This window comes from Danaus plexippus, chromosome 30 (genome assembly GCF_018135715.1).
Source record: "Danaus plexippus chromosome 30, MEX_DaPlex, whole genome shotgun sequence".
NCBI lineage: Eukaryota > Metazoa > Arthropoda > Insecta > Lepidoptera > Nymphalidae > Danaus > Danaus plexippus.
The window spans coordinates 245936-273298 of NC_083557.1; the positions used below are offsets into that span (position 1 = coordinate 245936).

At 35.1% G+C, this 27363-nt stretch overlaps 1 protein-coding gene across 12 annotated transcripts in view; it reads left to right on the plus strand.

The window, feature by feature from the left end:
- Positions 1 to 1693: 1693 nt before the first annotated feature.
- The window catches only part of LOC116776567 (mitogen-activated protein kinase-binding protein 1-like), a 59281-nt gene continuing 33611 nt past the window's right edge, over positions 1694 to 27363 (plus strand). For 3 of the 12 annotated variants that reach the window (XM_061525561.1, XM_061525567.1, XM_061525568.1), the window contains exons 1-2: positions 1698 to 2012; positions 18144 to 18629. In XM_061525561.1, the coding sequence (XP_061381545.1) occupies positions 18486 to 18629 (144 nt within the window). In that variant the 5' untranslated portion in view covers positions 1698 to 2012; positions 18144 to 18485. Of the gene's footprint in view, positions 2013 to 18143; positions 18630 to 19787; positions 19895 to 19926; positions 20059 to 27363 lie in introns of those variants that run through there. The other 9 variants (XM_061525560.1, XM_061525571.1, XM_061525570.1 and 6 more) reach the window with 8 other exon arrangements.

The following is a 27363-nucleotide window of genomic DNA, read 5'->3' on the forward strand; positions in this document are numbered from 1 at the left end:
GAGGTACAGGACACCACCTTCATGGACTGAGGATAGAGGTATGAAAGTGGTGGCTCGAGGATCCGGGGTCGCGTACCCGTATGCCCAAGGCTAAATATCGGAAAAATACTTAGTAGGACACCCTCTGGATAACACCTTATAACAGTAATCTTAATTCCAAAGCAGATTTCACCCCTGACCTTTACCGATAACTGCATATGGCCGCCATAATCTAAAATTAATAAGATGTCTATATATTTATTAATATTAAATCAGTTTTAAGCAGTAAAAATTCAATTAGAAAATATAGGAATGAAGAGGTACTCAATCAAGATATCATCTGCAACCCTCGAGATATTACCGGGCATGATAGCTGGACTATTTACTGGAGATTTTTGGTTCAAAAACTCTCCTTGATTAATTTCTGATAACACCTGAGCTCTTCGTGTAAGTTTATTTGCATACACACTGAACTCACACTATAAGTCTTGTCGGAAGAACCTTAAGGTGAACAAACATCTTTAACAATATTAAGTTATTAATTCATGTTTGTTTTAAATATCTGCTTACAATACACCTAATACCATCTCATCTTGGTCAATATTTCCTTTCACCAATGTCTATGTATCCGATACCTATCAATTTTGTACTTATTAGTTTTTTCCACAAATTTCTTCCTAACTTTGTGTAATCAAAATCATTACTGTATTATATAAAAGTGAATTAAACTTTTAAGAGACACAAAATATTTGTAGCTAACTAATTATAAAAGTATCATAATGATTTAGTATTTACTTAAAAGATGAGAAAGAATTAGTCTTAAGTCTTTTTATTGATTCAATGTAAAACTACTTATACAATGTATATTTAATTTTATAACATAAATATTGACCATAAAAAGACCTTCATACAGTTCTCGTAAATATTGAAAGAAATTTGCAACCAAAATTTCATAAACCGATGCTAAATTTATATAGAAATAATAATTGTTATAACAGAAAAACTTGAAGCCGTTTATCAAGAATATAGAAATACGAACTGTTCTATTATCAATATGAAATTGTATATATTATTTTAATAATGAACAATAAAACCACAGCCTAACTATAAGTCAGCACTCAGGGGATCATTTAAAATATAATTAAAGAAAAAAACTCTGCTACAGCTAGAAATTTTGAAAATATACCATCTCTGTTATATTTGTTTACAGAATACTTTAAATTTATTTACCTCTGAAATGACACTTATGACCACTGACCAGTACCTACGAACTGTTTAGTCTATGGTATGTGATATAGTTGTCGTCTTTCAAGTTATACCGACATATTGGTTCTGAAACGTTCAAAATAATAGTTAGTACATTTATTATAAGTAACCAGTGATTAATTATAAAGAGTGTATAAGGAATACACGATCCTTGTTTATATTTAACAACGTAAATAAATAACGAAATTAATAGATTTTTATATACAAAAAAGTAAAAAGTTTATTGTCTATGATCAAGGCAAGTCGTCAAAATAATTTCCTTTACCTTTGAATACAACCTTTTTTTCGAATATTTATAGTGAAAAAAAATTTGTTTTTAAATTTATAGATATTATTTATTCCTTAAATAAACATTTTTTTCTTTACCAGAGACAAATCAGAATATATTTTTTACCTATAATTTTTACACCTTGAATGAGTGATTTGGAATTTGAATGGAATGGTCACACTGTATCAACTATCAATCAATCAATTCAAAAGAATTTACCGACACAGCCTCGGCGGGGTGATGTGTCGTGGATATAATTTCTTAATAATTCGAAAATAATGTCGTCAGTTACCACGCAGTCTGTGTTCAAGTGAAAGAGTTGTTTGTTTTATATTTATTTTTGAGGCGTTAAACAATGAAAGTGGTCGCGACATATTGCTCTAGCAACGCACGGTTTAGACAAAGTTTTACGCCTTTTAATTAGGTTTTATCGTGAATTCTTATCATAATTATCAATTCCGTTGTAAATTTGACGTCCTGTGATACGTAACTGCTACAGGTGAGTGAAAAAATTTAATATTTCTGTTACGATAAACGTCCAACGGTTTTCTTAGTGGTATTTATCTGACATTCCCTGCAATTATATCAGAATGTGAGATATTCTGTTTCATTGATGCTGTGAAAGTATTTTTTATTGCCTGAGAATTATCCATTGTTATGACCTTTTATTTTAAAAATCACTTTCCGCAAACGTGACGCTAGGAGCACGAATTCATAATAATCTCTGTTCACAATGTCTTGCATAATTCAAAGTTTGAATAGATAAGTGAAAGAAGAAAATTTAGAGAGAACTATTTCCATCTGTTTATATTTTAATTTAATATTATAATAATGTTACATCGTAATGTTTACAAAATTTATTAGGAAAATATATAGTAACCAATATTTTTGATTATTAAAATTTATGTCGTGTTTTTGACATCACATTTTAAATTTGAAACAATTCATATTTATTGTGGTCAAGAGTACACCATATAGGTTATCTTAAATGTATAACTAATTGTAAGAAAATAATAAATCTTAAAATATATAAAAAAACTATGAATACAATATACTAATTACAAAATACATTAATTTATAACATTTGGCAACAGTACATTATCATATAAATCATTAATTACAATATTGAAGTGGTCATTTAAAACAGGTTTCACATTAAATGAGAACTGGTTGAAAATATTTCAGAATGCATGTGTTATTTAAGTAACATCTAATTTGCATGACGCCACCGTAGAGCACGGTCTTCAAGGTTGGCTTAAACAAGTTGTGTTAATAACAATACTATCAAAATGTACAACATCTTAAAAATATTATGACTATATATAGTATGCCTCAGCTCATCTTACAGTCAGGAAACTAACATAAATTCATTGTTAGAAATAACTTCAAAGGCAGCCCTAGTAGGTTTGTTTTAAATTTGGTTGAGGAGAGAGAGGAGCTTGAACAGTGGAGGTGAGCATTTATTGCATATTAGATACGGGCCCCTTCAACCTACACCTGACATTAGCAAAATAGTTTTGCGGTTGCATTGCTACCCTTGTTTGGAGATGAGAGAGAGGAGAGGTTGGGAAAAGGGGAATGGGAAAGGGTGGGAAAAAGGAAAGGGCAACCAGCTCTCTCACTCGAAAGAATCGGAAGAATCGCAGCCATTAAAGACTGTTTCATGCGAACCATCTGTGAGAGGGTTGTACTTCCCGCTTGAGCCAGTCCATGTTCGAGATGCAACAATTTGACCACAGCTAGGCTCTAGCAAATCATTTTATTTGTCTGTTAGTAACTCAGTGACGTTATTTAAAAGATTCTAATTCAAATATAAATTAGTATGATGTACAGGCTTTGTACATATATTATTTTTCAACATATATACGATTTTAAAGTTACGGCAAAGTTATTTTGAACCATTGAAATTATATCTTGCACTGGAATACGCCTGATCTCATTTGTTTTTTTAATTAACATTATGGTAGTATTCCATTATCAGACGCCTATATATTTTATGTATTAATGTCAGGAAACCAGACCCTCGGGCGTCGGCCAATTGGAACCTTCATTGAAATATTGTTTTTTTTTATCATATCGGTAAACCAGATATTTTATCAGTCAAAGCCACTGCATTGCAACGTTAATGATTGTGATATATATATTGTGATATATATCAATAAAAGTACTAGTTTCCCGTCCCGGTTTCACATGGGTGTACATGAGATCTTTGTTATATTTTTACCTTTTATGTAATTGTTTTTTCATTTTTTTTATTTTATGAAATGCAGTCCCACCATACTTCTACAATTAAATATAGCCTATGTTATTCCGGGTGTAAGTACATTTACAACAGGGATAGAATTGAAATTGGCACCATAGTTTTGGAGTTGATTCATTTTTTCTGCTAACATCTAGACGGCAGTGTGTTCATTCTTCTCTTATATAAAATTACTGTATGAGATAAATTGTCATTCCGTTGAGGTACCTCTACTTAACCTTCTTAATATTTTTCATGGTTTTTTTGGATGTGATTCTTCAAGATATTAGGAATTTCCTGTTAATAGGTGTCATGGTACTCAGTTGTGACCGACATCTTGCTGAATTATGTATGCATATATATTATTGTACATGTGGCTGTGTTATTTTTCGTAATAGTTCATTAATTTCCCATTAAATAATAATCTCGTTCCAACGTGACAGCATATAAATTAGAAATCACTTTAAATATAATTAAATTAATTTTATTCTATGTATAATGTGTTGGTACAAGACAGTTTTCATTTGACATAAGCAATCTTTGCCGCCATTAAATTTGACAGCAGCTGAATACTGTAAATAATACAAGTACGTATTTATTATCTGTGATACAGATCGGACTTTTTGACATTAATATGTTAGCAATTAAAATAATTCAGATAATTAGAATTCCTTTAAAAAATAATAATATTATGAAATAAACGCGTTTATTCCATTCTACAAACTCCTCCGTGTTTCCTCCACACAGTACTCAAGATTATAATTCGTCCAAAAAATTAAAACGTTGATATAGGAAAAATATTCTACGATTCCAGTGTGAATAAAGCTATATGGTCAGATATTATTTATTTATTATATATATATATATATACATATATATATATATATATATATGTATATGTATATGTATATGTATTTTATAACACAACATAAAGGTAAAATGTTACTACTACTGTGACACGTACATTATACTGTGGTCCTAATATTTGTAATGTGAGTTCGTTGAACCTGTGTACGTTTGTCCGTCTGTTAGTCATCTAATTTTTAATTGTTCCGTTTTTATTATTATATAAAAGTTATTCCCACGTTATAAATGTTTAAGACGATGACGTCACTGATATCTCTTGTAATATACATTTTTTTTTCTTATTTCTTTCAGTCCGTATGTGCATATGTTGTTTGTAAAAATGTGTTGTTACTAAGATGCGCTATGTTATGCCCTCAGCTTCGTACGTGTGACTTTACAATGGCAGTTGTGTAAAACACGTAGTTTATATGCTAGTAAGGATTTAAAAATGTGTGTATTTTTTAAATATTTTACTCAATAGCTAAATAAGGAAAAGGCGTTATCTAAATCACGTACTGAATACTCCGTGGTTTATAATAATGCACAGAGCTACGAATATTATAGAGGTGTCTCCGGGTACCAAAGCGGCTAGTTGGGGTTATGTTCGCGTGACAGAATAGTTTAGGGGTCCAAGGAAAAATATCTGATTTTAAAGTGAATAATGTTCGATGGACATAACTCATTAAAACCATCAGATATCTCAAGAACTTCCGAGACAGTACAACGTGTGAGCCGACTAAAATGAATCATCTCCACAAACAGATTTTATCTTTATCTTTTTCATAGACCGGAACTAGCCACATATTGATAATGCTCTGTATGTAATCATTTTTTAACCAGTAACATGAACGAGCACACATACACATTCGCCGTGTCTATTATATTATAACTCTAAGTCCATTCAGTAGAGATCTACATGCAATAGTTTTTGCTATGTTATTGTTAACCGACTTTTGAAAGCGAGGTTCTGTCTTGATTCATATCATCAAAGCGGTTAATTGATGGTGAACTGAAGTTATGGCGTCGTTACAATACGTGAGTGTGTGAGTTCGTGTATCCGTCTATGGGAGTGTATCACGAAAACACGGTTAGATGTTTCAATCTTACAGCTTCTATTACTACATACTCATATTAGAAATGCGAAAGTAGTTCTGTCTATCTGTCTGTCTGTCACGCTTAAACCGCTGAAGCGATTTTGATGAATTTTGGTGTAGAGATAGATGAAATCCTGGAGGAAGACAAAAATCTTGATTCATTTCCATCTTGATTCAAAGTTTCCATCAGCGCGCTGGGCGATCAGTTTTATCAATTCTCAGAGACTATTCTTTCTGTCACGGTCTGTGTAACTTGGGGACGGGTTTGGAACAACCTAAATGTCTATGGCGTGTTTCGTCTTAACATATAAATATTAAACTTCGGTCAAAAAAACATTTTTCGATAATAATATTCAATTGTTTTAATAAAAATGTTAATGTGATATAAATATGGTGTTGGGGTCTGATATACATGTTATCATATCATAAGTATCATTAATCGTTAAATCTGGTTAAATACAGAATCAGTAGTTTAATTTACTAGATTTTTTAAGATATTACTACTATAAAATATACAAGTAAATAAAAATTACTCCATATTACATCAAATGCCAGTGAAAGTTATCTCGAAATAGGTCCAGCATTTCAACTAACCGGAACAGACAGACAGACAGACATGTAATATAAATAATATTATTCTTCATATATCTCTTATTTGATTATGTTAATGCTCGTTGCGTGTACGTCTCGTCTTCAGCGCTGCGCTGCGCCTATCGGCTCATATCCTGTCTTTATGTTCTCCAACCTTGTGACAGACGAACACACATTACGTCACAGCGATGTATTGTCACCGTCTAAAGGCCCCGGCTATTGTCTACTATTACTGCACGTACGTTTGTCTCAGACTGTGATCATACGGAACGTATACAGGTTAAGTGTTTTGTGTTTAAATGTACTGAACTAGATTTTTAACGCGCCTCCGCCTGTATTTCGGATGGAGTAACAGTGAGTAGTGTGCTCGATGAGATAACAAACACAACAACAGTCCTAATTTTGTGCCGCGACATCCTAACTTCTTATAGTTTTTACATACCTATTTTTTTTTACATTTTTCGGCTGCAAGAACTATAAAATTGTAAAGTTTCAATTAAATTTATTAATTAGTTTTTGTGTGATGCGATAACATATTTACGTGAAGACATCCCTTCTGTTATAAGTTTCACGTTCGTGGACTTGTTCAATTAAATATCTTGTAATAGTTGTGTAGTTAAAAGCCTAACTATGGAGTGTCCTTTAACCCTTGACCTTATCTGTACATGCCAGTGCGACGTCTTGGCTTCGCAACTTCCGAGACTTCTCAAAGTAGCGCTGATGAGATCAAGATGTACTTAAATAAGCTTTGGTCTTGGGTTACGTGACCCACGAGTAGTGACAAACACACATACACTGTAAATATCAATACAATCGTCCGATCGATTCTTTGTTCAAAACTAATTCATTGTGGTATCTGTGTGAGTCATAGTAATTTGTCGTCCGAGTACCGTTCAGTTTAATGCATTCGTCTGTGAGTACATCTGTGTGTTACAGATCACAGCCTTAATGTTTTTTCTTTGTTAGACAAACGTCTCCGACGAAAACACCCACATTGAAAAGTTTCGGTCAACGCGATGCGCCTGAGAGTAGGTAAATATATCACGAGCTGGTGTTAATTATTCAGTGTCGCGTGTTCCGTGTAACAAACATACATACTAACAATATATGAAGCACATGTCAAAAATGACAGTACCCTGTCGATTCTACCCTCGTTTCGACTTTTACCTGACATTTTAACCTAGTTACTAATTAAAAAGATTTAATGGAAAATTCAAATTATAATTGTTAAAGACAGACAAAATAATATATATATATATATATATATATATATATATATATATATATGTCGGAGCGTCAGAATTAATTATGATTTTATTTCCATTTTATTTTACAAATTATTACGAATTAGCTGGCAACGTCAAGCAGTTAGCTTGAGTGAGGTCACCCCGGTGTCGGTTTTGACGTGGGACAACTGAGAGAGAAAAAAAGGGAATGTCACCGACATTTTTGGAGTGGATGAACTCGCTGCGTTACCAACTAAATCTTGTTCCATCGTTCACTATGTCTGATAATGAGCTATCTTCTGATCCTCCGTTATCAGAAGTGGGATGTAACCGGAACGCCCCACGTGCTGGAAATACATCCGAAAGCGAAAAGTTATTGTTGTTACTGGAGCAGCAAAATAGAAACTTTCTGGCCATGCTAGAGGCCGTGAAGCATTCGCGATCTCCGAACGAACTTCGTCTTCCTGATTTTGATCCGGACCGACACAATGTGGACGGACGTGCTTAGATTGCAACAGCGGACACGTGCATTACTGACGGATGCCAACATGGCGCCCCGTTAATTATTGCGTTGAGTCGTGCAATGAAAGGAGACGAATCCACATGACTGTCGACTGTATCATTTCCAGGGATGACTGAGAAAATTTCAAGAAGCTTTTCAATGCAAGGTACGCAAGTCCTGAGACTGTGGCATCTTACCTTATTAATATGGCTGGAAGCAAAACAAAGAAAATGAATGTCTTGCTGCATATGGTGCTTCTTTGATGACCTTTATTATATCAAGGTGGAAAAACTTGACGATAGAACAGATCGCGGTAGCCACAGTTCTGGCACATATTTCGCAGTTCGCGCCTCGTATTCAACGATTGTCCTGCAACTCCAAAAATGACTGCAACAAGAGCTTACAGCGGAGTCGTTTTAAAGAGAAGAGCTCCACCTAACAGTGACGTGCCAGATTTTAAGAGGATTCGCCCAGCTACAAGCCATGCAAGCATCAAGTGCTTTCACTGTGGGAAACTGGGCCATAAGTCTACTCAGTCCTTCTCGAGGAGGAATTTGAAGCCAAATGGAGACAATAACCAAACTCGTTTTAACAACTATAAGAAGCCTGCTGCAGAATACCTCTCCATCACTTGTTACTCCTGTCAAGGGCAAGGCCACTACTCATTCAGCTGCCCGAAGTGGAGGAGCAAGGGCGGAGGCAGCGGTAGCAGCTTAGCTTCAACTATAGAGAAGCGGGTGGACCTGAGCAATATAGATGCGCCTACTGGATATATGTACCATAATCTCTTTAATTAAAGAATCTGTGTCTAGCAAATTTAGTGGTAGAAGATTGAATAGTATTATTAATATGACAGGCATAGGGCAAACATCTGTTAAATCAATGTTACAGATTTTGACTATTATTAAGATTGACGACATTACTTTAGAAATCCTATTTCATGTTTTACCCGACTATTGCCTTCAATATGACATAATGGTAGGACTTGAAAAATTATCTCAAAGCCTAACTGTCCACATGACTCGTAACTGTTGAGTGTAGAGAAAACTTGTATTATCGAATCGTGTAGTGTTAGCGAGAATGAACAACTTTAATTTAATATTGATGTACCTTTAGAACATAGAGCAGAATTAATTGACATCTTGAAGTCTTTCGAAAAGTCGTTTATTACTGGTGTACCTATGACTCACGCCAACACCGACCCTATGACCATCAGGCTCATTGACCCCCACAAAACAGTAAGTTGTCGCCCTTATCGTTTAAGTCCTCAGGAGCGAAAAATTGTTAGGGAAAACGTTAACCAATTAATTTGTTTTAATTAATTAATTGTTAGGAAAAAAGTTAACCAAATGTTATTCGTCCTAGTTTTTCACCTTTCACCAGTATCCTTGGTCTCCTATTTTAGGCAGCTTGTTGCGGGATTCTCACAGACAATGGCACCGTTATACGCGTTGACTTCGAGCTCTAATAGTAAACTAGATTGGAAGTCTGAGTATGAGGTGGTAAGGCAATAAATTATTTCCAAGCTACAACGGGAGCCGGTTTTTATGATCTACGATACAGATCGAGTTGCATACTGATGCAAGTGCGGTTGGATACGTTTCGGTGCTTATGCAGAAAAAGCAGGTAAGCTGCATGCAGTTGCTTATTTTAGTAAACGTACTACAGCCGCAGAGTCGAAATACCATTCATACGAGTTGGAGACTCTACCGGTTGTAAACGCGGTTAAGCATTTGCGCTACTATCTACATGGTCGCAAGTTTATCGTACTAACCGACTACAACTCCCTTCAGTGAACTTGCAAAAGGCTGGATTTGACGCTTCGAGTTCAAAGATGGTGGACATTTCTCCAGGACTTTGACTTTGATGTAATTCATATTGATGGTAAGCTTATGGCACATGCGGACTTCTTTTCACGAAACCCTCTTCCAGTCAAAGAAGCTCACACGCACCATTCACAGGTACAGTCAAAACAAATTACTATTACTGAGTTCACTAGTAATTGGCTTTTAGCAGAACAACAGCGTGGCGAAGAAATTAGTAAGTTGGTGAATGACCTTAAAGCTAAGAAGTTGCCTGACGATATTGCAAAGACTCACGAGTTCAGATCGGGTGTCTTGTATCGCAAAATACAGCGTCGGGGTAAGTCCCGTTTCTTACCTAGGAGGTGGTCAGTCATTAATGGTGTGCATGAGGGATTGGTGCATTTGGGATGGGAGAAGACCTTAGAGAAAGTGTACGAACTTTACTGGTTCTATAAGATGACCAAGTACGTGAGAAAGTTCTGTGACAATTGCATCACATACAGAATTTCAAAGTCGCAATCTGGCAAAACACAGGCCAAGCTTCACTCCATCCCAAAGATAGCGATCCCTTGGCATACTTTACACATAGATGCCACTGGGAAGCTTAGCGAAAAAAGTGATAGTAAGGAGTAGGTTTTTGTAGTTATCGATGCTTCCACTAAGTTTGTTTTGCTCCACCATACCTTACACATCGATGCGACTAGTAGTATAAAAGCAGTTAAAGCTAGAATCTCTTTGTTTAGTGCGCCTACACGAATCATTGCAGACCAGGGCAGATGCTTTGCCAGCAAAGATTTTAAAGAGTACTGCGATTCTGCTAACAATAAACTACACCTTATTGCCGCTGGTAGTTCTCGGGCAAACGGGCAAGTCGAACGTACAATGAGCACTCTTAAGGGGATACTTACTGCCGCCGAGACTAGTAAACGGTCGTGGCAGGAAGCTTTGCCAGATGTACAACTAGCACTAAACTGTTCACAACACAGAGTCACGGGGTTAAGTCCTCTGGAATTGCTTATTGTCAAGGTTGTTAGGCCAGTAGACATTTTGTTAGCTAGTGATGTAGAGCCCGAAGTCGATCTGATTGTTGTACGAAATCAGACAATAGAGAACATAACTAGAAATGCCCAGTATGATAAGATACGGTTTGATGATAGACTCCGTAGGATGCCTGGAGCAGACTATGACGACTATGACTCTGACGATGACTTTGCTGTGCTATCTACTAGTTCTTGTTAAAACTATAAAATTAGCGATATGTTATAATGTCGGATGCCGGGATGGTTGTCCAGGGCATGTTCGGACACCAGCACGGTTATCCATGTGTTGTCGGATGCTGTAAGGTTGTCCATGGCTTGTTCGGACGCCGTTCAGTTATCCTGGTATAATAACTTTATGGAAGGTTGTCCATGGCTTGTTCGGACGCCGACCTGATAATCTTGATGTTGTCGGATGCTGTAAGGATGTCCATGGCTTGTTCGGACTCCGTTCAGTTATCCAGGTATAATAACTTTATGTGAGGTTGTCCATGGCTTGTTCGGACGCCGACCTGATTATCCTGATGTTGTCGGATGCTGTAAGGATGTCCATGGCTTGTTCGGACTCCGTTCAGTTATCCAGGTATAATAACTTTATGTGAGGTTGTCCATGGCTTGTTCGGACGCCGACCTGATTATCCTGATGTTGTCGGATGCTGTAAGGATGTCCATGGCTTGTTCGGACTCCGTTCAGTTATCCAGGTATAATAACTTTATGTGAGGTTGTCCATGGCTTGTTCGGACGCCGACCTGATTATCCTGATGTTGTCGGATGCTGTAAGGATGTCCATGGCTTGTTCGGACTCCGTTCAGTTATCCAGGTATAATAACTTTATATGAGGTTGTCCATGGCTTGTTCGGACGCCGAATTTAGTACCCGCGTATATTATAATCGAAAATGATGTTCGTTATTTGATTATTAGTATTCTGAATCATAGTTTACTTAAGTTAAATTTGATTGCTAATTTATGGTTGTACTTTGGTTGTTGTAATAATTTTGCTTTATAAAAGAGGATTAGTTGTTTTCTGTTTGCCATAAAATAATTAAGACTATTCCGAGTTCTTTATTTGTGCCAGGTTGGCCGAGTGGAAATTTTTATCTACTGCAGAACCTTTTCTATTTTCACACGAGGACGTGTGAGATGTCACGATGGCCGTGTCGGAGCGTCAGAATTAATTATGATTTTATTTCCATTTTATTTTACAAATTATTACGAATTAGCTGGCAACGTCAAGCAGTTAGCTTGAGTGAGGTCACCCCGGTGTCGGTTTTGACGTGGGACAACTGAGAGAGAAAAAAAGGGAATGTCACCGACATTTTTGGAGTGGATGAACTCGCTGCGTTACCAACTAAATCTTGTTCCATCGTTCACTATGTCTGATAATGAGCTATCTTCTGATCCTCCGTTATATATATATATATATAAACTCGTTTAATCTCGAAAGGAAATTACGGTACTTATATGTATGTGATTTGTTATGTAAAATAGTGCTACTAGCTGTTATTCTCGACTTTGTCCGCATTGTAATATTCCTTTGTTTTGTAACACTGAGCATCGTTAAGTGTAGCGTCCTCGGTCACATTAGTAAGTTCTTTTCTAACAAAAATAATGTTCCGTGTCCAACGATATAAGGAACTATTTGATTTTAATAAGTCTTAGTATAATAACTCTCACTTCAAACGTCTGCCCAGCCGTCCAGTTAGCCAGTGGTTCAGTTAATTCCCTGTAGCTGTATCAAATTCGTTATAACTTCAAACGATCTAATCTTTTAATCGATTTCTCGGTTCTATTTCACAATCTAACAGAATTGTTTGTGACTTACTTATTCATAATATTCAGTTATAATATTGTGAATGCGAATTAATTGAAATGATTTTGGTGAAACTTTCCAATAATATAGATGAGACATCGGATTAGATTGATATTTTATTATCATAATATAATCATACATTAAATGTTCAAAAGTCGACTTTCTTGCTGATGAGTAATTTTACCACGTTATTTTTTGGGTAAAGGTCACATAGATAATGAATGTGGGTTAAGTTGTAGTGTTCGTCACATTAAATAAATATACCTATATATATATATATGGAATGTTAAAAAGTTTTGCGACATAAAAGGCACTATAGCATAGACGCAAATATACAGATAGTTTAGGACGGGGTGGGATTAAAACGTAAGGAGCGTTGACGAGAGTCATCCAAGAAGAGAAATCTCTCCTTTAGCTAAGTAGGAGTGTCAGCAACAAACAGGACGGAGTGAAGACCGTGGTGACTGTTGTGAGAGTGTGAGCCAAATGAAGTTGTTTGTAATCCAGTCACATGGTCGTGTACGGGAAGACCAGGGTGCTAAAGATTTCTAGGCGTTAAGTTTTTTAAAAACTCTTAGGAAGGTAGGAGGTAGAAGAAAGAGCCACAGTCTGATCATTTTAGCAGCTGCAGAAGATTTCTTTATATCTCGATTGTATCAGAATCCCAGTGAAGACTGGACAAATGAGTCACCAAGGCTTTTCACGGTCTCTCCAAGAGGTTCTTATCGGCCAGTAATGTACAGCGATCTACGGGCTTCAGTTGTCTGAACCCATCAAAAATTATGGATTGCTATTAGGCATAAGACTTGAGCCAGTTACTTATTTTGTTCCCAATAAATTTTTACAGTAACAAACGAAGCCGCGGTAAATGTTCTGTATTAAATATAAACTTCATTGAAACTGCAATGTTAATTATATTTTACATATTATATATATATATGTTTGTAAATAGAGTATTCTGTGCTGACATTGCCGTGTACAAGATGTTATCGGATGCTTGCCGTTAGCTCGTTCAGTTACTGTCACTCTCACTGTTATCGATTAGTCTAACGAAAATCGATCACAGACCAACACTGTTTATAATAAACCTTAGGAAGCCTCTTTGTTATCCACGATACAATGTGTCTTTGTTGAAAAACTTTTATTTTTATAAATTATTTTGTTTTGGTCTTTTTTATCTCTTTTTGGTTAAGTTCAGCTACGTTTCACAGACTTCTTCTTTTGGAATACCTTTTGTGTAACTGAATTACCAATATGAGTCTCGGATATTTTCTGCCTATAAGCCAAGCACAAAGATTTCTGGTCCTTATTAGCCGGCCCAATGACAAATATACTGTCAAAACGAGTGCAGCATTTGTCCTACCTCACCGTTCTGATGCATCAAGAAATGTCTCGAACCGCCTCTGTCAAGAACTCAGATGGCGTGAATCCAGTACCCTTAAGTTTATTTATTGCAAACCAAAATTTTATCTCTGCCCTTGGGCTTCCAGATTTAAAATTTTCGGGTAACGTTTCCGATGAGCGTCCAAATCTTTGGCACTAGACAAATTGGGTCGATTAGGATAATCCCGGATGATTGGAGGTCCGCTATCAGGGAAATCTCTATTTTCATCCTCAGGAAAATTTTTGAATTTATTAAATTTTAAGAACATATCACGTACTGGATATCGGTTACGCGTTTGCGGCACTCGACTTGTTGGTGCAGGCTGGTCAGCTGCAATAAACCCTTTAAAGGGGTTGAGTATTGAGGATATTGGTTGGCGGAAATAAGTTTGTTGGAAGATTTTGTTGGAAGATTTTGTTGAAACTATCGCCTCCAAAATGTTAAAATCACCGATTGAAATTAGTATAGGCTCTTGAATAGATTACATAGTTTTTGTTGTGGCAATATATATACATATATATAACAAGTGACTTTTTATAAGAGAATACCGGGTTGTGGACGAATGTGTTGGTGGTAACTGTTTTCAAACTACCCGCAGAATTGATATAGGAAATTAATATGTGGGTAGCCGTAAATTATAATTTCATGCCTCGTAGTGATTGATTAACATATTTGATTAAGTAAAAACTAATAATATTATCTCTGAACACAATACCGAAAATAACGGACAAGGTCGTGAGCAATAATTAGTATAGATAAATAATATTCTCATGAAGATTCCAGGGTTCGATTCCTGTATATGATATTATTATATTTACTAGATTCAAACGTAAGTATTAGGTATAACGGACGAGTCTTGTGGTTGATCTGATAATAATAGTGTCGTTAGTCCGAGTTTATCTATTCACGTTAACACTTACAGTTCGAACGTCTTTCATAAAAGGTTCACATTTTATTTACGGAGACTGTAGATATAGTTTTATGCACGAGATAGGTTGTTAACACAAATAAAGAGACAGTTTGAAACTGAAGCTTTTATAAGAAATGTTTTATTTCATGAATGTTAATCTATTTGTTCCCTCTTTTTTTCTTAACTATTAGACTGGCTGTCATGCATCTTCGTTTAGATTCGGGATAGGGGAAATGAACTAACTAACTAACTGAATTCAATAAAGTAAACTTTACACGAGAATAAATAAGAATATAATAAATAAAATTAACAATGTCTGTTGGTACCGACCAACACAACACTGAACGTCTTAGGTTTTTATGTTTGAGAAATTTTATCAACATTGGACATAAACACTTACCGGAATATACTCGCGAACAAATCCAGTGGAGACGACTCTGTCTAATACTCGGTGACGAGTTTTGCAAAACATTAATTAATGAAAAACTCTTAACGCGAAGTATGCAGTGACGACGCTAACCTGTGCTAAGAGAACAGATGACCGATCATTTGATATTGTTTGTAAATTATATTTTTAAACAAAGCAACATAACAGAGCTTGTATTACGCTACTTCATTGTTCCTGCGACTTGTTCTGAACATTCTTTTCGTGCCACTGATATATTTGTCTTTCGTTACATCGTGTAAGTTTACCGCAAGTCTGTATTGTCACGTGCCAACTGTCCGTATGTAGTGTGACTAAAATATTGTATTTGTATGTACGTGTTGTTTTATTTAAGAATATATATTCTTCTATAAGAATAAAATTTACATTCTCGAACTAATAATCGATAACTTCAAGGTATTTCTGATATCATCCAAACTGACAGTTTCTACGTTGACCGTACGAGCCCGTTCTAAGGCTACGTCATTTTTAATTCTTTTGGAATTGCTTTTATACACTTTTAAAAATAAAAGTTTTTCAACAAAGACACATTATTTCGTTAATAACAAAGAGGCTTCCTAAGGTTTATTATAAACAGTGTTGGTCTGTGATCGATTTTCGTTAAACTAATCGATAACAGTGAGAGTGCCAGTAACTGAACGAGCTAACGGCAAGGATCCGATAACATCTTGTACACGAAAACGTCAGCACAGAATACTATATTTACAGACATATATATAATATGTAAAATATAATTAACATGGCAGTTTCAATGAAGTTTATATTTTATACAGAACATTTGCCGCGGATTCGTTTGTTACTGTAAAAATTTATGACGAAGTACATTATATTTATGTAACGAGTTTTATTAATATTAAGGTATAGTCAGTGATTGATACATGAAGTCAGTCTTTTGAATGTAAATAACTGATTTCTATTATTATTATAATCTTACTGAGATCTAACATCGAGTTAAAACACAAAACGTGTAAATGTCACCCGAAACCGCTCACCTTGACCGCTCCGAGGTCCCAGAACTGCTGCAAACGGTTCCTCAACCTTCGGCTGAACTGCCGGAGCGCCTCGTATTAGGAAATTTTACGATGTGTTACAACTATCGAGAGATTTGCATCAGATATTGTGTAAGTCTGTACGTTTGTTTATTGTAGCAAAAACCAGTCGCATTCTTGATGCTTATATGATCTGTGAAAGACTAGGCTTTTCACGTTTCTTTTCATTAATTCTTTTCACAACTTCATCATTCTAGGTTTTAGTTCTGTGTTCACATAAGGACCTGCGCGTGCAAAGTTAACACGGATTTACATTAAGACAATTGAAGTCTATAGTCTTGAACAAATAATGTATTATCTCTTGATAATAGATCAATTGGAAGTAATGGGTCGATCTTACATTGATTGCTTTTATAAACGAGTTTACGTATTGTTTATGTACTATTCTCTTTTAATTAACGTACTGATATTTTAGAGTCAATTTCAGTATAATTTAATTGCTGCATAGACTTGTTGAACTTAAATACAAAATATTTATTTCCCAATTCATCGACGCGACTCGGACACGACGGCTTATTTGGAGAAGCGACTGTGGCGTCATATTCCGGGGGTAGCCGGTTCGATTCCAGCCCGTGTTGACGTGTTGTTCATTCAATAATTTCATTTTGATTTTGTATTTCTCGTCCGCTCCGGCTTTGTCAATCTTTAAACTATTTTAATGACTAATTCACTGTTGTCAGTTACTGTTTGTCGTATTTTGTAAAAAATCTAACTTGCTAACAGTAAGTGAAGCACTCGCCGTCACGCTGTTGTTATAAATTTTGTAGTAAAGGTAAGACTTTAAATATATTTAAAAGTGTCCGCAACAGACAGACAAATAACTCGGACTGTCTCCTAACGTCGTATTCTTACTAAGATATACTCACACCGAGACATTTTTCTTTGAGAATACTGTTAGTGCACAAGCCACAACGGTGTCTCTCGCCTCGCAGATAAATATATTTAAAATATTAACCTTCGTAAATCTGCTTGTCTCCCATAAATAAAGTTAAAACTGTATGGGACTGACTCAGCGTGTATGATATTAATTACTTTTAACTTATATTGAAATAAGTTTAGAGTTCAGGAGGTAGAGTTGATGTAGGTATGCCTGTTTGTCACTGACTGACTGAATGACCTGGGTGATTTTGATAACACGCATCCCCTCCCTCCGTGTCGTTGCTTCAGGATCACATCCCGACAGTTGTACCATGTGTGACGTCACGCGACACACACTATACATGTCTAAATATATATTTCTAAAGTTTACATAAAACAGGTCACAGACAAAAACTAATGTTAAATATTTTCCTTAGGCTTCAAATAATGAGGATAACTTTATAGTATTTATTTCATTTAATGTTTCATATGTTTAAATGAAACTTATTTGTATCTGTACTTGTTTTTTTCAAGTTTTTAATTGTTACTATGCAAACTTTTAGTTGTGTAATAATTTTTAATAATATATCTAAAAAACTTTTTGTTAAAGATAAAAAATATTTTGTCTCCATCAGTGTGAACACTGCCTTTTTTATCATAGTCCTTGCTATTATTATACTTTAGTTTAAAGTTTGGCCGATCAGTAACAAAAATATACAAAGCTTTGTAAAATTTTACCGACTCCACTTTGACCTTAATGGTATTTAATTTGATTGTAAGCCTATTTATTTTTATTTTATATTATATTTGAAGAGGTTCTCTCTTGTTGCAGGCGGTGACGGAAAACATGAAGAGTACAGCTCCATATCGAGTGTGATGTAGTAATTTAATTTATCATAAGGCTCTGGAATTGAATTAGTCTGTGGAATTGAAGAGTTAGTATTGTGAATCGTTCCGTTCCTAACAAGCTCAAGCTGCAACCATTGGTTCCTGCCTTATATGTAATCGGAATACGTCCAGTGTGATTTGATCTTATATTGTGTACAACGCCATCTAGTGTCGAGTTGAGTGTGAATATATATATTGTGGCGCCGTCTACCGGCGGAGTGTTGTGATGCGGTGATCAGTTCTCTATATACAGCGCCATCTGTCGTCGGGTGGTGATGTCCAGTTGATGATGGAGGCCGGATTCATCCCGGTGTCCGCGCCCGGCGGCGGCGGGACCGTTCCTCCGCCCGCCGTCGTGGCGCCACCGGCGAACGTCATACGAGCACCGGGACTGAAACGCGGGAAAATGGAGGAGGCTATATCAGATCGGGTGAGACGAGCACTATAATATATTATATATAATGATTATATAGTTATATGTTTATGGAAGAACTATATATATATATATATGTCACTATAATATAGATAGACTAGGAAAAGTTTAATGATTTTTGTCACAAGTCATCCAGATAGCATTAGTTCGTTACACATTCATTCATAATCAGTTATTCAACGGGTAAGGGATGTTCAATTTCTTTAAAAATTAATTAAATTTTATTAACAATAGATGCAGCAAAAAATAAAAATATGTACGTAATATTGAAAAGATGAGATCAAAATCAATCTGGGCATGTAGGCCAAAAATCTTGATTGCTTTGATATCATTGACGGAGTGCCGATGGCACTAGAGAGAACTGCGGAATCTTTTATAAAACATTTCCGAGTCCACTTCGATTCGGATAATGAAATGGGAATTACATATTCATGCCATAAAAATCGATTAATTAATCACAAATCAAATAATAATATATTAATGTCAATTAAATCGGATGTATACGTAAAACCGTTTTATTTCACGACACACTCGCGCTTGGCAGCCTCGATATGGCGCGAAACCATTAACGAAGCGTTAGCGTCGTAACATTATTTTATAACGTTATTATAAGTAATATGAATTTTAAAAACAAAGTTATGGCGGCCGATTCGTGACGGCTGCTGATCCAAGGTCGTGTTGGTTGTTACCATACATTCTGTAAATGTTCTTAATTAACAAACACATCCCAGATAGTCGCAAGTGGACTGTACTCTGTAGAATAGTGTTTATGTACAACTATTAATAAAGTGCATGTCAAGTAAACTTGTAAACTCTGTTAAATATTTCCGAGTATATGTAATTATTTTTGATTTATAATTTCGTTTGTCTTATATTTATAAAAGTATTTTCATTGTATCAATCTGGCGATGCGACATTTTTTCTGTCGTTTTAATTTCTCGAGTGTTTAGTTTATATAGCTATTATTTTCTTGTGTAACTAAAAGTCAATCAGGAAATATTGTCTATCATAGAATATAAACACACGAACATAATTTCGTAACATGTAAAGGTTAAAAGAAACTCATCTCCTGCGAGCGGTTAGGTTAATTCAAACATTATTTTCAATAATAGTTTGTAACTCATAAACTAAAGGCGGGGTTTATCATTTGAGTTATTGAGACGTCGGGCGACCCGCGACTGTCAGTCAGTGTCGCTGCGAGCGTGGCTCGCGTCGGACGTCCCGCGCTCAGTGTGAATATACGTGTCTGGTGTTTAAAAATGGTTTGTCCGTTTATAAGTATATATATACATAATATATATATATAGTGTTTGTATCATGTGATGTATTGGATATGTCTGTTTCTCTTTCTCCATGTAGTTGAGTGTGATTACGTTATCTTTATTCTATGATTGTGCTTTCACCTCACGCTGTTTTCGATACAGATGTACTTGTGTTTTTTTTTGTTTACAATAATTCAGTTTCCATAATAAATATGTAATATATTTATAATATGTATTTTTCAAAGGAACACTCATGAAGGGTAGTTGTTACTTAAGCGGTACATGTACTGTGAACACTCTCGTGCTGAACGTGGAGTTAATTCTTATATTCACGAGACCACTACGCTTGTGTCGAATAGATATAGGTATATGATTCTGGTTGTATGTTCGTCTGTGTGTTACGTGACACATGCGGAATACATAAATTATAAAGAATGAAGTCGATTGACAGTAATAAAATTTATTGTAAATAAGTCCATGTATGTTTAAATTCTTCCTTAAAACATACATGTATGTATACGGTCATGTCCGTGTGCTGTTATGGTGTTTAGGAAGTCTTGGTTGTGATAGAGGACATGTAAGGATAGCTGATGATGTTTTGGTCCACTTCCTGGTCACCATATAGTCATTAATTATATGCTGAATGACGGAGTCAACATCATTAGAAAATGTTTGAAGCACGGTTTTGTTCCTTTTACCGGTCTATCTGTGTGCTAAATTTCATCCGTTTAAATCCAGCCGTTGCGTAGTAACGAGAGCACATTTGGAAGCTCCTATATATATTGAATGATGAACCCGCGACCTTCCGTTATCTCCAAAGTCATCTCGGCCACTGAGGTATCACAGCTCGCCAGTGAACATTTGATATGTTTGAGACGTTACTATATATACATATATAGTTCACGTGAGAACAAGCGAAGTCGCGTCCCTGTCTAGTATATATCTTTTATAATACTCTTGTTCACGCCGCATTACGCGTGTCGATTGTTGGACGTAAAGTATTGGCGACCTTGCGTTATCTCAGATAATATTCACACAGAACTTTGGTTATGTATTTCTTATTATTTTTATTATATAATGTATGTGGCATTTTCAATGTACGGCTCGGGATCGGTAAGCTTAGTTTTAGTTCCTAATCGTCAAACTGCATACGGATCGTTTGCAGTTATTTATTGACAAATCTTCTCGCATTGAAGTACCTACTATCGAAGGTCGTTGTTTGAGAAACGGGAAACTTTCCGTATGTAGTGAGACGATGCAGATTTGTGGTAAGTATATTGATAACGCGCTGTTGCCAAATTGTTTTCATTTTACGATCCACCCTTAAGTTTCATATTCACGTGTATATATATCAGTTTTATTATATTATTCAAGGAATAGACGTGGTTGAATTGAATTCGTTTTGTAGATCATTGTGTCTGTTTGTATGTCCCGAGGGTTTTAAAGAATTCGTACGAACAGACAGTTGCATGTGTTATGTTTATTGTAAAGTGAGGTTTGATGTAGGTCAATAGTTTCTTGATATACTGTGACGAACTCGGTGTGAAGGAAAGGTTTGTATAGGATAAGAAATATATATGCGTTTTGTCTCGATTATTATTATTATTATATATATATAGGATTGGAGTGTCTGTCTGTCATTACAAATTTCAATATTTTTAAATAACCGTTGTTACTACATGCATATGATTACATGCATATGATTATATATACGGTACATCAAAATAACATTTTTTACGATTTTTGTCTGTCTACCTGTCTGTCTGTTCCGGTTTATCTCTGAAATGGCTGGACCGATTTTGAAGGGCTTTTATTTGCTGGTAGCTGATATAATACCGAGTAACTTACGCTACTTTTTATTTAAGCATTTTCACTCAAAAACAATTAGACGTATTCTCAATTATTGTGTCATTACACTATCTTAGATCTCACCATTACACCAATTTCAAAATTCCATCGTCATGACCTTCTGTGTTGAAGTCATATAACATAACAGTTAAATGTGTCCGACCGCCTCCCACAGCCCACACGTTAGTTACAAAACAAACAAGTTTATTTAACCGCGATTTGTTCCCAATTATCTCGTGTTATCAGACCGGTGATAAGAAGATTGTCTTAATACACCTTAAAATAGTCGTAATTTAGATTCATACGGTTTCCAAGAGAGGCGCGGTGATGTCACCCCTTAGTACTAATAACATAATGGCCGTTCGTATGTTTGTGCTGTCATAACTCCTGAACTCTTTAATAGGCGTTCGCTTTGTTTACAAAAATACATCGTCACTACACACGAAGCGTTTCACGTATCATTAGATACTACGTTAATACTATAATGTGACTAGATTTATGAACGAAAAACTGCGAACGTAAAGTATGTAGTGTGCAGGTGCGAAACTTGTGGTAATAAAAATTTAAAATGACTTATGAATGTAAATCTTCTGATAATCTCGCTATGAGTTTATTATTTTTCTTTTACTGACTGTCTCTATACGATGATCTGTGAATGAAGTACTCTCGCTCCCTTCTGATACGCACAAGGAAACGTAACTAAGTCTTACTACGAGTTTTCACGGTAAGTTATTTCCTGGATGTCATTCATATTACATCGCACGTGTATGCTGGGGAACCTGGATACTGTCTGCGTTTAGTTTGACGAGACAGACTGGTACTAAGACTACTGACACACACACACACACACATTTATATATATATTTATATAAACGAAGTGAATGCAGTATTACCACAATATTAATACTCATTTTTTATGTTACATATCTGTCAATACATTTCGTCACAGGGGCGCGGGCGGTACTTTCAAACCTGATCTTATAATCATATAGGCGTATATTTACATAGATATAGAGTGATATGTCGTGACTTTGTTCGTGTTTGTAACATTTTTTTATTTATACATTTTAATGCTGGAGTAATTCTAAATAAGACTTCATCGTGGACTCTTCAAGACTAATGAGAGCATATATTTTTTTATCATTTATCACAGACGGACGGATTTTTTTTGTGTATATGTATGTATATAAATCACGAGAGTTTTGTTTATGTATATTTTCTCCTATTAAGTATATAAAATGTGAAATTTTCTAAACGCCATTATGTATAATGTGCTTATAATGAATCTTTATTGAGGCGTAATCTACAATACGAGCGCTCGAGTGCTGTAATGTTATAGCTGATGAACATAAACTAATTTAAATAATTCATATTTTCGAATTTTAAACAACACACTCCCGATGCTACGATTACCTAGCAGCAACCGTGATCACGGACGGCCGATATGAAAGTGTAGTTTTTGATATAATAAAAAACGCGCAGTACATACGAAAATATTAGTTCTATTTAAGTGGATACTCGCGAAAGTCTTATCTCATTAATATTTTTAAATTTTTCGTTCTCATTTTTATATAGAATCGTTTATCTGACGGGTATGTTAAACATATGTCCTATATGAGGAAGCGTTACTTTTTCCTGACATTACATCTATTTTTCTAATGAATTCCAATCAAATCAGTTCGGCAGTTTTAGTAACGGACAGACGAGTTTAAGTTTTCTTTGATAACATTAATATATATATAATTATTATATGCGGCTGATATTTTTTACTTCCATTCATATATAGGACGGTCTCGCTATGATTCGCAGAGCGTGAAGACACGACAACAGATATACGATCGTACTGTAAGTCACGTCGTCTTACGTTTGTTTCTATTAAGGGATTTAAAATGTACATATATTATTGACTTTCCTCGGAATCAAATTATGATAATAGTTAATTATTATTAATTAACTATTACTTTAATTTTATTCAACTCCAAAAATACAGTCTAAACTTAAACTGTCAGTTAGTTGGTATATTTATAATCTTCGGAATCGTCTGTGTGAATATGGTATTGTAAATTTGAGTTAAATAAAAAATATTTACGGTGTGTAATAGCAGCTTTATATAATGACGTAGTCACGTAACGCCAGGGTATGTGTATATAGTAATGTCTGTTCGTTTATGCCATGATAACGTGTTTCTGATGCCAATCTCAAATATTAAATAATAGGTAAAGTGGATTTTTTTAAATATATATATATTTGTATATATGTAAATTTTATTGGTATACCTTTAAATACAGTTATATATTTGGCTGATTTCAAAAATATATTCGTTTTATATACGAGCGATACTGTTCGATGCTCAACAGATGTACAGCCTCACAGCACGTTATATAATAATGGCTACAAGAACACAGTTTTTTTGTATATTTCAACATAAGTTACACATATGTTAATATCACTTGCGAAATTACCTTTCAATTCACACCGAAGTATGTAAATAATTCGTTAACATTGTATGTTTAACCTGTATTACTACGTACTTTAACTCGATACAGACAGTTTGTAGTTTTTCGTTGTTACGGCCACGACGTTTTATTTAATAATCGAAAACACAAATAGATTGTCAAGTTTGATAATGAAACGTATGTATTACGTTACTATTTTCGTGTTTACTTTCAACCTGACAGTTTAATTTCAGTCAGATAGTTATAATCCTTAATGCTTATGTTTCATCTTCTTTTGGTAAAGAACTGACACATTGGTTAGTAATTGTTCTAGTGACATAGTATTTTAAAAAAATATTTATATAAACTATATATATATGTGTGTGTGTGTGTGTGTGTGTGTATGTATGTTTGAAATATGACGTATGACAAGTTAGCTCCCGAGCCGATAATATACTAGTGACATCGGCTAGAGATCCATGTTTCAATAAAATCTCCATAGATTTAAATAATTCTAGACTAAACATATTATTATACATTATACACGCCCTAGCTGTGGCGGCTTTGTCCGCGTATGATATTTACTTTTGCAGTACTACATATATTATTAGAATTAATAAAATGCATACATTGAGAGTAGCTTAAGTTTAAATCCGTCCTTGCCACAAGGAGTATATATTATTATATAGTTAACATATATGGCCAGCCAATAGATGGCCAGCCAACAGATCAGTTGACTAAGCCATTGAAATGGACAATTTGAAGGGAACTTTGTTACAATTAATTTGATAACAACGTAGCCTTCAACATACGTGACCTTTACGGGTGAACGGCTTTAAAGCGCTTTTTATATGTACGACGGACTTAACGTTACTGGACTTAACCGCTCTAAAGCACTTTGATGCTTGATATATCAAAGCTAACTTGTATTAAAGCTCTTGGATTTGTTTTGTAGGTCAAAGGTCACTAGGTCCATAGCTCTCTGAGGAAATTCAAATGTACTTAATGTTTTTATTTAAAAGCGCTTTGAGAGGTAAAGGTATATTTTATATGAATTCGGACTTTATGTTAAATATTTTTTAATGAATAGGTTGATTTTTGCTTCTCCAACCTTACTATTGCAATAATAATTTGAGATTACAAATAATTGTACTTTTAAAAAAAATATGTACACCAGATCTGATAGCTTTAGGATAAAATGTTATCATACGTACAAACAAACAGACATACATATGTGCATTTCTATATGTTAGACATGACAGCACATTTTCTGGAAGTCGGTAAAGTACTTCACGTTGTGTATCAGCTGGCTTTCAGTACATAAGATAACAATATATGCGGAAACTCAAATAAAACGAATGCCGTTATGTCAGCCATAGACGAAGGAAATAGCCGGAAACGCCGCCATCTTGGTACCGGAAGTCGTCCGCGGTGCACGTCCGCGGCAAGACGAGACACCCGTTTATAGGAACTGACTGACACTGTGAGACATCGGCTGTGGGAACGTTATACTATTGAGTTTATTATTAAGGGCCATCTGTAGTACCAGCTCGTGTCCGCGACTCCGTTGACTAGATCTCGAGGCTGGGCTTGAGAGAAGTGTGCTAAAGCAATACCTATATCTGTACTCGTATGTTAACCCGCCGTCAGCAGCATGTATAGTGTGTGCCACCTGCCACGTCACTCTATACATTATAGTCTATGTCTTAGTCTGATGTCCGACCTACATCACTGTTGTATTTCATCACAATCTGTTCAGTACTTTATGCCTAATAGTGTAACAAACAACCATACAAACTTAACTGGGTGTTTTAGAACCCCAAACACATTAAGTCGCTTAAACTATTGGTAAATAATATTGTTGTATATCAAAATTATAATATAAAGTATGCAGGACACGTTCCTGTTGTAAAAACAAGGGGTATTGGGGGGAAATTATGTTCCTGTACATTTTGTCCCGATGTATAAACTAAATTATTTCAACGATTCATTAAAATTCATTCAGCTGTCTTAAACCTCGACAAAAACTAGTCCATACAGATTTTAGGTTTTATTATATATATTTTTTCTAGTAAAGATTATTTAATTGTCTTTATACCTAATTAAAAAAATGTAATTTGTCGCTTACCTAACAACTTTCATTACAAACATTTTATAGTGAAAGTCCCGATTACCGATAGTCGATAGTTAATCGCCGGTTCGCTTTCGTTTGTATGTATCGATGTTTTTTGTCCCTCACTAGCACGCATGTCAGTGATGCGTTTCTGATCAGAAGAATAGAATCACATGTATACGTATATATATTATTATAATTAGGTTATTGTACCTTTTAAATATTTTTTCATTAAGCTGAAGTTAACTATAGGTATGTATCTAATATGTCGATTTGAAGTTATTTTTTCACATAGACAGAAAATATGTCTTTTAAAAAGTATTATATATAAACCTTAGGTGATATATTATATACAAAACAATATACTGTCGGTGTAAAGTCGGTTAGGCTATAAGCTATGTACGTTTGTCCATTCATCTCATGAGTGACACGCGTCCTGAATGTATGCATGTTTTAGACATATAAAGGCAAGCCGACACACAGGCTGGTTCTAATTATACATTATAACGTCTAGTTATAGAACTATATTAGAGATTTACAATATGTTGAAAAGTCGAAGTAAGAACAAATTATCTGTTTGTCTGATATAATGCAAATGTGTTGTTTTTAAAGATAGAGACGTTATCACTGCTGACGTCACAAACGTCACCTGTTTCAGCACGTTCCGTTTTATATCAAAATGCATTTTCAATTCTTCTTAATGTCCTCGTATGTCTAGAAGGCTCTATATTCTTCAATGGTCACTCACTCACTCACTCACTGAACTGTCCCGTCGTAATTATGCCAGAATTCAAACATATTTCTGTTCTTTTAAACAGTCATTGATTTCGTTTTACTTTTAACAAGATAGCTGACAGTCACAAGTTATTGTTATGTAGCACCCATCTTTGGTGCTGATAGCGCCGATATATATATATATATTAGTAAAAATATGTCCGTATATTTTTTGTGTCGTAATACAATACTCAATTAAAATCGTTATAAAGTTATATAATAGGCATATTTTTTGGTATATTTTTGTCAGCGTTATCACTCGCGGCCGGGAGGCGGAGCGCATGCGGCGGTTAAGGTTT